The 13,333-nt window shown below is 35.8% G+C and overlaps 2 protein-coding genes and 1 long non-coding RNA gene across 6 annotated transcripts; all 3 read left to right on the plus strand.

Annotated features, from left to right (window-relative positions):
• The first annotated feature begins 155 nt into the window (after nucleotides 1-155).
• Nucleotides 156-1,006, plus strand: LOC103315071 (uncharacterized). Its single transcript, XM_008202817.3, has 2 exons — nucleotides 156-482; nucleotides 783-1,006. The coding sequence occupies exons 1-2, from the start codon at nucleotides 219-221 to the stop codon at nucleotides 885-887; spliced, it is 369 nt and encodes a 122-aa protein (XP_008201039.1). The 5' UTR covers nucleotides 156-218; the 3' UTR covers nucleotides 888-1,006.
• A 383-nt stretch (nucleotides 1,007-1,389) lies between these two features.
• On the plus strand, nucleotides 1,390-11,817 carry LOC100142275 (uncharacterized). Of its 4 annotated transcripts, none has more exons than XM_008202816.3 (6): nucleotides 1,390-1,717; nucleotides 8,181-8,374; nucleotides 8,874-9,122; nucleotides 9,589-9,778; nucleotides 11,166-11,300; nucleotides 11,552-11,817. In XM_008202816.3, coding segments are annotated over exons 1-6 (900 nt in total). In that variant the 5' UTR covers nucleotides 1,390-1,715; the 3' UTR covers nucleotides 11,682-11,817. The 4 variants fall into 4 exon arrangements, with proteins under 4 accessions (XP_008201038.1, XP_001811926.1, XP_008201037.1 ...); XM_001811874.4 differs by lacking the exon at nucleotides 1,390-1,717 and adding an exon at nucleotides 5,290-5,787; XM_008202815.3 differs by lacking the exon at nucleotides 1,390-1,717 and adding an exon at nucleotides 5,291-5,799.
• On the plus strand, nucleotides 1,756-3,858 carry LOC107399257 (uncharacterized). The gene is made up of 2 exons (XR_001575911.2): nucleotides 1,756-3,744; nucleotides 3,791-3,858. It is a non-coding gene; the product is annotated as an uncharacterized LOC107399257 (long non-coding RNA).
• Nucleotides 11,818-13,333: the final 1,516 nt, after the last annotated feature.

The raw sequence follows: 13,333 nt of genomic DNA on the forward strand, positions 1-13,333 counted from the left end.
CAAAAAAATGGGATGAGTCGACACATCGTTTATAGTTTTGGTCGATTTTTTCATGATCTAATAATTTTATTATTGCTCCAGTTTTCCCTCCAGTCGATACATTCCCATAATAAATTTTAAACCAGTATCGACTTATTCTCCTCTACGTGTCCCTCTTGCCATGCCGGCAATTATTCTCGTCATTCCAAGTATTACGACTGCAATTGAACCCAGTTATAATGTCCGATAATGGGGAAGAAAGTTCCCAAAAAAAATTCAAAATGGGTGTAAGCTTGTGGTTATCAATTTGCGTCTTCGCCTGTTTATGGTTCGTGAGCCGTTTCATGACCGGCAGGAGGCAATTGCAAAACAATCTTCACGTAATCGAAGACGGTTTGCGGCGAATGCAAGAAGAAATCGAGCGTCGCCAGCGCGAAAACAGCATCAGCTACGGCGAAAACCTAGAAGAGATCATGGAAGAACTGAAGAAAGACGGACTAATGGTAAATATCCTTGTACCACTTTTAAAATAAACACGAGCGTAGCCAAGAATGTAATTGATGAGGTCGTGAATACTTGGGTTCATCAAACTGTCTTTTTGATTTTATTGATTTTGGATTGTTGTGATTGTGTTGTTATGTTCATTTTATGAGCTCCATTCGACCAAAATGCGTACTCAAAAAGTGTCCGTTGATGTCTGGAAAATGGTTTTTTCGTCTTGTTCTTATTTGGGCTTGGCTTGTGCCGCCTGGGTCTTGATCAAACTTGTTTGTGCTTGTTTTTGGTTACCCAAATACCTGCAGAACGAGGATCTGAAGGAGAAGGAGGAACAGGACAAGGAGGCGAAGCCAGGAAAGGAGGCGCTGGAGGCAGAACCACTACTCGTCCAGGATAAAAAGAACGATTAAGTACTACAGACCAGTGTGATACCTATATTTTTACAAGTTTGTTGCTGTAAATATCACAGTAGTTGTTACTGTATTTACAATCTCTATTTCAAATAAAAACATTATTATTTTCAAGATAATTATCTGGTTATTTATCACTTATCATCAAATATATTAGTTTACAAACACTTTAAGCTCTAAAACAGTCACAAATAAATCATCAAGTTTTGCATCCGGAACAATCAACTCAAAAGTTTGAGGTTCGATCCCCGATCTGTACCATTTTTTTTCAAGGGATTTTTTATGGGCCAATAAAGGATCAAATAAATAGGCATGAGCTTTATGCTTTACTTTTTTTTTTATTTACAAGAATAAGGATGAATCTCAAGAGCTCATCCTTGAGCCCGTATTGATTTATTCCATTGGCTCTGAAACCCGTTGAACGCGTGCCAGGCCTGCCGGGGATCGATAAGGGGGTAACATCCCCAGCGCCCAACAGATGTAGCAAGCGGTTCGCTTTCATGCCGACGACGAGCTCCACAAGAACGTCCAGCAGTGCAGCTGGGGCCGAGAGGCGAGGATAGACATGTCTGTCATTCTCAGCAAATCGTTTAATTCACTCAAAGTGTGTTCGTAACACAGCCAAAAACGCGATAACTATTTCCGGACGACCGGAAACGACCGCTGAAGATGGTGTTGACGTCTTTGGACATACAACCGATAAATAATCATCAGATAATCAGTGTTGACAAAGTACATCAGTGCCTGTGTCGTTGACCTCCAAGAACAATATTATCTGACTTTGGTGGATCACCAAAGCGACCTGGGGGCTATCACATCTTTATTTCGATGTAAGTAGCGAAAAAAAAACACCTGGAACTTGGGCATATACAGCGTGGCCCAACTCGGGACGCCATACTCTCTAAGGCCTAATTTAGGCAACGTTGACCCAAAATACGACACGTTTAAATGTTAATAATGAATTAGAATTGATTAGACTCATATTAAATTCATCCGTCTGGATTTCACGTAATTATAAATAATTAAACGGAATTTCTCCACTAAATTGGACTTGGCCTGGAAACAGCGTCAAAGATTGTTGCTTTTTGTCAAGTACTTGGAAAAATGACACACGACTTGTCGGTATTGTCTTTGCTGTTAACAACCGACTACCGTTTAACGGCACTTGTACACACTTGTAGTAAATAAAAATAAACCGGCATTCATTGACCTAAAATTGTTAATTTTGTTTTTACGGCGCTTTTTAAGTGTTTTTTCTTATAAAAAAATAAAACACTTGTTTTATGTCGCACGCTTGCACTTTAATTAATATTGACATTTATTTTTTATTGATATTATTAGTAAGTCGATAATGCGTAAAAAATATCCAATAAAAACACAAAATATTCGAAACCCTTAGGGGAAAAACTTGTTTTTGAAAATTTGATGACATATGGACCTAGCCGAAGTTTCTCATTTTTTGGGACACAGTCAAGTTATTAGATAAAATTTCGCCAGGTGACGTCTTTCCGTACCTTTTTGAGGATTATCGGATTTATTTAGTTTACTGTCTTGACAGTAATTCTATGACGCAGTTATCTGTTCGTTTGTGTAAAGAACAGTAAATTACATGTATTTGCTTAAGTAAATCAATAAAGTACTAGTTTCCACTCTATAAATTATAAATGTTACTATTAAAGTAAATAATTACTTAGATATAAGATAATAAAGCACTATTTCTGTGTGCAGCAATCTACAAATGTGTGTTGAAAATTTAAATCTTTCAGTCAGTCAACAGTGGCATTTGAGTGGCAAGTATTTTTTTGTTGGTAACATTTTCAGCCTTCTTATCCTAGATTATAAACACTATTTTAAAACACGCTTTCTATAGCAACTTGTTTTAAATCCAACAAAAAAAATTGTATAACGCTCGTACGAAAACGCTTAACTCGCATACGCTCGTTGCATAACGACAACCCTCGAACTTTAATCTTGTGACTAATATTCTCCAAAGCAAATATTTTTTGTTTTCTGATTTATAAAATGAAATCTGTAATCACACATCAGTGATCATCGTAAAATATTTTAATGCCCAGGCAGCAAAAATATTTTTTTAGTCTGGACCCTATTTTATCGTTGGAAAATGAAATTGTCATTATTGCAGTCGTGAGCTCAAATTAGGCGGAATGGAAACAATAATTGTAGAAAATTACAACCAGTTCAACCTTTCTAAACTGTAATTTTATCTCGTCAATTGAAGGGCATATAATGTTGTTGCATCGCTATTATCGGTATTTTTCAAGCTATATCATTTCGGTATTAGCAGAACTGGAATATTCGATCTGGGGGGTAATCAGTATTATTGTGTTATGCAATTAAGCCTTCATCACTTCCAAGGCCAAGGGCCAAAAATAAATGTGAAGTATTGCCAACAATCTTTCTTGGTTTATTCCCGCCGAAGTTTTAATTACTGCAAGAAATAAACTCGAGACATTTGAGGAAATAATCATTGATCGGCCGCCTCCACAGTTTGCTGCCACCTCCTCAGAGATAGTTGGGGTTTTATCATTTATAAGAGTTTATTTTTGTCGTATGATGGGTGTCGAAAAAGTCATTGATGAAGGTGACAATCAAAAAATTCTTGGCCCAAATCCATAGGTTTATATAAGTGTCTTGCATCATTACCGGCCAGTTCCGATGTAATCATAATTCAGTTCGAAGTTGACGACAGTTCGGCCATGGCAATTTTCACAAGATGCACCAGAAACATGACCGTTGCTAAATTGGGGATTTTGTCGGCCGTTACTGACATGAACCAAGTTCTTTGTGTGTTTATCATCGCACGGACTCTGCGACAAGCTTTCAGAAATTTCTGAAGGTAAAGCGGTTTTGCGATAAATCAATTTTGAAAATCATTTTTTCAGAGAATCAGTATTACTTGGACGGCATGTATGGACTGTATTAATTAATTGGCAATAAATTTTATTTAATTGGTGGTTTATTAATTTGGCGAGACTTCCTTAACATTTCAGGAGTATGACGTCTTTTAACATTTAAATGTTTCCTTTTTTCGTCACTGGTTGTTAGTAATAAGTGAGGTATTCATAGATACGTTTAACATGCCAAAATGTCGGGAATAATAAGGACTTTGATCACTTATTCGAGCGAGGTCGCATTTTATCTATTTACTCAAACTAATGAAGTTTCAAAAATGAAATCAGTCGTGACTCACGACGATATTTTAAAAATGCATTCTGGAACTCTTCTTCAATCCTGGATAAACAAATATTTGTCTAGCAATTGCTTTGGAAACGTCACCGTTCTTATTTTTAGAACCTGGCCTTGTTGGCATTCTTACCTGTTCTAAAATTTGATTCATGCTCATTTTTTGGCCACTTCATTTTGTTACATTACAAGCAGTTGTCTAGCTTGAAAATAACGCAATTTCTACAAGTCGAATGAATGAATTTTGTAAAGGACCGGTTTCACAAACATAAAAAAATAATTTGAACACGTAAGATATTCAAAATTAATGCCAAAAACCTTATTTTTTTAACTCCGATTCAAAGTCAATTCGAGTTCTGTAACTCCGTAACAGGAAATTTTTCGCTTTATTGGAGGGTAATTTCATAAAATGAGTGTTTTTAGCTCAAAAATAAGATAAATCTTATCTTTTAAATTTCTATTTTTGTTTTTTTTTTAAATAATACGAACTAAGTGAATTTTTTGCTGGAGATGCTCGAAAACATTAGCTATAAGTAAGGTAATTTCGAATTTCATAGATAATTTCTCGGTCTGTTTCTGTTTTGTGAGAGAAATAAGCTTTGCGTAAAAAGGTGCCTAAGCGTTTGAAAAAGGCAAAAATAAGTATATTTGAATAATAATTAGGTACTTACCTACTAGGTTTTTTACCTGGGTTCTCACATAAACGAGCGAATTTTTTGCCGTTTTAGAAAGAAATTTTGCAAAATTGATAATTTTTTGATAACTAAGATCTTTATGGATAAAAATATGGAGTGGTCGTACTAGCAAAAAAAAACATAAAACTTGCTTTGAATTTTTTATTAATATTTCACATTTTCAATTTCTATTGCATTATCAAAATAAAAAATGTTATAAAAATTATGCTAAAACCATTTCAACTTTCAAAAACAATTAATCATGATCGCTTTTTAAAAATATTTTTCTCCTATTTCAATTGTCTAAAAGACAAAAATCTCCGAAACTTTAAAATTCTTAACACATTTTTGTAAGTAGTTTTTTGAATCGAGACACTGTGAAAACATAAATATAAAAATAAATAAAATGTTAAACAAGCAAATACTGGTTTTAAATAACTCCTTTTTATACCTATTCCAGACTATTCAATTTATTTGATCGATAGTACAATAGTGGCAATATTACACACGTCATTTCCAGATAGCATAGCATATTCTAGTGAAGCAGTATTCAATTCCAAACACCTGCAACTTGTGTCATCGTTCCACTCATAACAAAGTTTGATAGGCATTTTCAATTCCTGCAAAATTCATCATCCACTTATTTCCTGAGTCACAATTTAAGCTCGATTCGAAATCGTCCAAATCTCGATATTTATCAGTCTGTTATCAATTCGTGCACCTCCTGCTAAAATTATCCGTCCTGCTGAAACAAAGCTCCAGTTCCTGCAGCGCTCGAAGCGCGTAGCGAGTTTCCTGCGGAGTCAGTCGTTCGCGTGCAGCCGGTCAGAAGCCTCGCTCTCACACTATGGATCATATCTCTTTGTTACGGTAATGAATGACGATGATTGCCCTTTGTCCGTCACTCGCCACCATTCAGTGATCTGTGTCCTGTCGTGTTAAACTATGACGTTTATGTCCAAGTGTGAAAAAAGCAAAGTTTCGATCGGCCATCTGGGAGCTTGTACAGTTAAGCCAGCATGGTATGTCAGAATGTAGGTATCAGTGTCTTTGTCTGTGCATGCCAAGCCCACACGAGATTTTTCCTAAATTCGCATCTTCGAGGCCTTCACATTGCCTGCCGTTCTACTTTTTATGGCGGTTAACGACCGATTCAACCGGTTGCTTACCTGCGAATTCAAGCGGTTTCGATGGTTGTTCACCTCTTTCAGAACCATTTTCCACCAAATAGGACCCACACCAGGCCCGTTTCCGGCCGTAAACTGCCCGTTTTCTGACTAGGGCACCCTGCTGGGACTTTCTCGCCAGATGCTGAGTTTCTACTCAAACTTTCATTGCAGTTTTTTCATCTGACACCGAATTTATTTAATTGACTCTTCCTGTTTGTCAACAACTAGTGTGTATCATAATTTCAAATTATGAACGTTTTGTGGGCAACATGAATGTCCTTGGATTTTAATTGTAATATTTCTGTACAGAGAAATTATGAATTATTTATCAAATTTAGTGCGTGTTTTTGTAATTAAAGCATCTGATAAGTACTAAGCAAATTGTAAATTTGTCACAGGAATAGAAAACAAACTAAAAATACGACACGTTTAAGGTGAACAGATATTCAATGTCGTGCGGGATTTCAAAATTTTTAGAGAGTTATTACAGTAACGGTACACTGAAAGAAAAAACAAATGTTCTACTGTAATTATCGACATGTATCATTTGTTGTGTGCCATGGTAATACGATCAGGTCTTGGCCAGTGAAGCTGAAAGGAAGAAAATTAGAAATTGTCATTTGGAATTTAAAACCAGTTTTATCCAAGAAAGTCGTCTCATTTTTCCAAAAAGTGAAAAAGTGAAGGGTCTTTACACAGATAAAAAATACTAGAGTAGTTTTAAACTTTTAGATAAATGAAAAAACAGTAAACTGTTGGCAATACCATAAGAAAAGACTAGACTAAATATGACACGTGGAAATAGCTAATCTAGTGCCATAGATGCCTGACATTTCGCCTGAAACTCTGGACGCTGCCAACCTCTGTAAGAAATAAATAACACACGCCACTGTCATTAAACATAAAGCAATACATATTTAGATAAAGACGTACACAAGCAAACGGTTTTTTAACCACAAAAAATGACAAATAAGCGAATTCTATGAATACGGGACCATTAAAACACCTTAATGTTTTATTATTAATGAGCAAAAAGCAATATTTTACAAATGGAACTTTGAAACTGAAATAAAAAAGTGGTTCATTGCTTCTTTTTTACAATCATTATAACACGAGTTTAAAAAAGCAATGTTAAAAATAAATAATTTTAATAGGAATAACAAATTAAAAAAATCAATTTGAAAGCACGTGCAATTTTTAGTAGGTAGGCATTTTTTCTGACTTAATTTGGAAATTTTTATTATGAATATATTGATTCAGGACACCCACTAGCCGCAACCTACGTAATAATTTTATATAAATCCAAAATTATTCTTATTACAAATAATAATTAAATATAGATTTTACATAAATTCACGTCGGCTCATAAATTCTCACAGTATCGCATTACTAAAAGACCGACCTAAAGACTGTTTTGGGTCTTAAATTTCGTTATTTGTTTGTCTTAACATTTGTATACGTGTTATTTTTATGCCACTATTATGTCGTGTTTGTTTTTTTAAATAGTACACTGTAGTATCCAAAAATAAATAAGAACCTTTTGCAAAATGGTAGCATTAAGCGAATACAATGCGACTTTTACAGCTTTATAATTAATTTTCGAGCCTTTGTTGGCTGGAACGATTTACTGTCAGATGGGAATTGGACTATTGTTATAGTTTAATATCTGACAGTTCAACGAACTTATTACGGTTGTAGGAACACATTTGCGCGTTGAATTAAAACAGACTGCAAAAATTCGAGCCCTTTGAACACGCGCTTGGCTGTTGGTCGCCACAAAGCAGCCAAGTTTACGATTTGCTTGGCCAGAATAGCTGTCCTTATTTTATTTTTTAATTAAAAGTGAAAGCAAGTCGAATTTAAATTTCGGCATTGATCAAAATTCGTGTGTATTCTTCGGAGAAAGTAAAAAATCGGCTTTTTAATTGGCCTCGATCCGTACTTTCCATTTTCAAATTGTATAGTTCTTTGTTTGAAAAACCCGAGAGCACGTAACGGTTTTAAGGTCGCCTATGATGAATAGAAGCAATAACAAAGGCGTAATGAGTATTGAGTTACTTTAATTAACTCGGTCTAATTGGTTTTATTCTACCCTTAATGAGATTTATTGGCTGGGTACATGACCCGTGCCTGAGTCAGAGTCGTGCGAAAATAACTGGACAATATTTATTTTTAGTTTAAGCGGAAAATGCTTTGACTCGGAAGAATTTCCCGACTGAGTCAAATTTAATTTTGCTTTTTTTCAGGCCTAACGAAGACTCATACGCGGCCAAGACGCTGGAGGGCGGCAAGTTGCGGTGCCCGGCGCCAATTTCCCGCCTCCGGGTGGAGAAAATCGAGGGGGGTCTTATGGTGGCCGGAGTCGTCGTGGCTGCCAATTGCCAGATTATTTTACCCATTTTTGGATTCTTATTCCTGCTGGTTGGCTGTGTTTTGACCGGTATGCACAAAACACCTCTTTTTTATTTCGTACTGTTTGCACAAGTGTGCTAATATTTGGTTTAATTAATTCGACTTGTGGAAAACTGTATTTACCTTCGATTTATTGTAATTAGGAATTTTTTGCGACATGGCTATTAAATTAAGGACCAATTCTGTTTTTATGCATTGGTAAAATAAATATTGTCAATAAATCATTAACGAGCGATAAAAGTTGTTATTCGCTCTACGTCATACCGTAATTGATTATTTTGCATAAATAACGAGCGGGTAATTCAATTTTAAATTAAGAATTTCTTTCGTAAGGCAGACTTGTTTCCGTGCAAATTACGAATGCGTGACGATTTCCTCTAATTAATTTTTTTTCTCTAATCCGTTGTGTGCACAAGCTTAGGAAAACAAAAGGATCGAACGACTCAAATTTTTATAACAATTAACCTTGTCTCGGAAATTTTGTAACAATAACGTAATAAGTCTAAATAAATATCCATTTTTTCCAGCTGCGTCTTATCGTGGTCCAGGTGAGGACGAAGAGCCGGACCATTATGCAGCCCGTATCGCATTTACGGGTAATTCCCGCATCTTAGGACCAGCTTGTATCGTCGTGGGTGTGCTTATGTTAGCCGCTGGTTTCGTTTTATGTGTTTTGACTCGAAGAGCCCGAAGACGGGAACAAACCATCGGCTTTCACTGCCCCCTCCATGGAGATTTCTACCCCCTAAGTCCCGTAACTAGCTCAAGAACAATAGGTGAGTGTTGTCACACGAAGTGAACCGTGGAAAAATCGTAATAGAGCGCTATTTTTTCATTAAATGCGCGCAGTGTTTATTCTATAAAATGTCATTGAGGGGCCTCATTACATAAATTGGAACTTCCACCAAACACTTAATTAAACCGGGGAATACTATTAGTGAAAATTCTATTTACGGACGCGCTACCCGAAAAAAATCAATAATTTTCATTTGCGCGACGTAATTAGGATTGTCTGGGGACATTCTATTATCACAACACGGAATAATTGATGATTTTTAAATGATAACGCTGATGTTTTTTCATTTGGTACAGCCAGGTACCGGTTAATATAACCCTCGTCACGTTATGTTTTATGGCCAAAGTTTAGCCTCAAGATAGCAATATTGTTGTAATAAATTTCGGCTGTTGAAATATCCGCATGCAATCCCAGACATGCCACCACTAATCAGTTATTTTTTTCAGCCGCTATTGAAAAAGGTGGCAATACGTGTTTAATGTGTTGGCCTCGAAAAAGAGGTCCAGGTGCTATCGCTGTGGGCCCTCCTCAGTGCCCCCACAGTCAGGTCTCGAGCACGAGGAGTTCTCTGGCGAGTTCGCCCCATAGTCAGTGCCCCACGCCGTTACCTTTCCTCGTTAATTCAGGATCAGTCGGGTGAGTTATTGATTTGGAAAACTGCGATAAAAAGATTAAATGTCAATAGCCTTGCATACAGGCGGAAGTAATGAATTATGCAGAGGATATTCCGAGTTACGATTGAAAGAAGTGTGAAGTTTTACATAAATCGGTTGTTTTTTCGAGTTTTATGTTTATTTCCATCAGCATTGATAACAGCTTTGTTACTCATTGCATTTACGATTCGATTGTGAAAAACAAACCTTAAAATATAATATTTATGCGTAGAAAATTTCCCAAATACTAAAACAAGCCGTCTGCTTGACATTTTTTTAACTAATTTAAAAATTTAAGTAAGCTCGATTTGCTGAGCAAATGATTTATTTTGTCATTGACTTTGTAATTAAATCATCTCGGTCTTTAAAGTTTTATTAGAAAAGCTATTAAACTTGACTGAATTCCACAAAAAAGTGTCTAAGAAAAAGTAAAGGTTCATTACACCAAGTTTTGTATTACAAGTGAGTTACTTAATATTATTGCAGCAACAGAAACCATGTCAAAATATTAATTCATAATATTTTCAATCGATTATCGTTTTTGTGTTCATTGGCACTACTCTAAAAAACTGGGCTATTCAGTGTGTTTTAATGTGCATTTTTATGCAAAATCGAGCAACAGGCAGGTTAATACCTGTTTTTCGTCCATATTTTATCATTCCGCACCATTTCGTAATCAGTATAAACAGTTCACTTTACGACCAAAACAATTTCAAAGAAAAATATGGCTCGCATTTATTTTCATTTTTTACCCTTGTGTCTTTCGCCACCCACAGTTACATCGAATTTATTTCTATTTTTGTATTTGTCCAATTTGTAAAGATATATGACGTTATTTTGCCCGAATACGGTGACAAATGTTTCCGAAAGAGCAAATATTTACAAAAGTATCAATTGATAATTTCTGGGTCACGTCGCGACTATTATTTCTAAAAATAATCAACTTTTTATTAAATGTTAGGAGCGTTCACCTGGTCCAAAAATAGCACCGAGGTCTATTTCTGATCGAAACTTTAATAAGTAACGAATTTACCGTCACATCAGATTGAGCCGTCACAGGTTCCACGTGTTTGTGGAAACCCTTCAAGCAGTTTAATTAAATTAGCTTCACGTGCATTCATGATTCCCATCTGGCGCTGCACTTAACTATTGTATGCTAATAAAATTGAGGTGAATATCCTAAGTGCACTTGCATCCGCTAGTGGAAATGTTTTTATTTATTTATGAAATAAAAAGTCGTGTCCTCTGCCGAGTCGCTCGGGGACAATCGACGTATTACACCCCCTCAGAGAATGTCCACCTGTCGACAATAACTCTGGTGTTTTATTCACGAAAGACGTCACTTGTACTAATTGTGTGTTCGTTTTCAGTGGCCTAGTCCCGGTGACGGCACAGTTATCGCCAGATCAACCCTTTGGGTCGATTCGATCGTTGGCAGCCGGCCGAGAAGTGGCTAGTTTCCCTTTATCGCGGACGCCCACGCCGCCCCCTTCAGCGTTTGAGAGGTAAATGACGCATTTACACGTCATTAATGCCCCAATAGGCGAAAGGGCTCCTCAAAGGGACCCTTCTGGCTATTATTTAAGGGCGAAATTGCGCCCCGACATAACTTTAGCTTTGCCCTAATGTTGTACACACAAAAACAGCAAGAAAATTTTTTTGTGGCAGTTACGCGCGCTAAATGGCCGATCTTTCGACAAACGCATCAATTACTGTGTTTACTTTGGCCTCTCATCGCTGTTTTTTCTGGTTGCAGATTAGGAAGTCCGAATCTAGTCCAAGTCCCCGACGAAGAGAAGCTCGTAGAGTCAAATTTCGACCGAGTGTCCCGGAGCGGTCCTCGAAAATCGGTCTCGATTGTATTGCCGTCGGAGGACAAAGGGTGACCAGCTGATTAAGCAATCAGCGTTCGCGGAACCAAGTGTTTTTCACAAAATCCAGACTATAAAGACATTGTCATCTTTTTTATCGAATTTCGTTGTGTGTTTAGCATGTTTGGTGTCATAAATGGCATTGTTTAGACTGACGTGTTTTATTAAAACCTTTGTCAATGTTGGACGTTCCACGAGTTTGGCTTTTTGCCTATAAACGTGCTCCGTAAGCGAGCTAAATTCTAGTCTGGACAAGACTAAATCAATCGCATTGACAATGGGTTCAATTCTGTGATTCAGATCATGTTATACGTAATTTTTTTGCAGTAGCTTATTGTTTCACATGAAATTTGATATGTGGGACATCATCACAATATCATGTGTACCAAAACGGCTGTTCCCCCATAGTTGCTTCTGTAGTTTTTCTCTGAATCACGATATTATGTGAGTGATATTACATAATTTATTTTCCAATTTGTGTACAAAACTGACGAAATACTTATTCCTTTCTTACCACAGTATGAGAAAGTTCGTAGTAAATGCACATTTAAGACTGATTTATTTAAAACTACTTTATTTTTACATTGTTAACATATCAACCGGAAGGAATAAATATTTCACGCACCCAGTCCGTACTTAGCTTGCAATGGGATGACTAGAATTTTTTTTATCCGTCCTTGAGTGCCAAAATTTAACAAACAACCAATTCGAAGCGTTTTCATTTCATTTGATTCGTTCATCTCATTGCAATTTTTTTGTACATATGTTATGCCCGATTTTTATTCATTTAGCTTTCTGTTGAGCAAAAGCTAAATAATAAAAATTCAACTATTTTGTAGTACGACAAGTGATATGTATTATGTATAATTAGATTATATGTCGAGGCTGATTACACTTTAAGATTTAGTTTTAGGATAAAATGTTTTTACTCAACGTGTATATTATACAATTTAATTGTTAACAAAGTAATGGCTCTATTTCACTTGCTCATTCTTTTAAGATAAGTTGTAAAACAGTGATTACAGCTAACTGATCTTTATTCTATACATAAGTTTAATGTATTGATCAATAAATAGATTAAACGTAATCGGATTTTTATTCCCTTGACGTCCAACCGCCATTTCCCCATAAAAGACAAAACCATTTAGAATTAACGTTTTATTAGTAGACAGCCATTCCACTTTAACAGACGAAACACTTCACAAATTCTTAGATTTTATTTTCAGTTTTTACGAAGTGTCAGCAGAAAAAAAAAGAAATACGGACGGGACAAAAAATACCCCACATTTTTATCGTTCAACAATAGTTATAAAATTCTGTTAATTTAAGAGGTACTTATTCCAGCAAATATTTTTACAGTAAAAGGTGGAACCTGTTGAAACTTTTGCATACTCAAAACCGAAGAATAAGACAATATGCAACGACTTCTGATTAATTTTATTTATACAACTGACGGACGGGACACTAGCTCTAAAAAATTTATTCCGACAGGTTTTAATCATTAAAAAATCATTTAAACAATATTAAAATTAAACAGTGGAAATAAAAAAATGGTTTTATTTAACATAACACAAGAAATAAAAACAACATTTGGTGATAACGGACGGAACAGCAAAAGTTATAAAGATAAAAAAGTAATACTATTAATCAATTTAGGTACTTTTGAA

Source organism: Tribolium castaneum, chromosome 4 (assembly GCF_031307605.1).
Source record: "Tribolium castaneum strain GA2 chromosome 4, icTriCast1.1, whole genome shotgun sequence".
In the NCBI taxonomy this organism is placed as follows: domain Eukaryota; kingdom Metazoa; phylum Arthropoda; class Insecta; order Coleoptera; family Tenebrionidae; genus Tribolium; species Tribolium castaneum.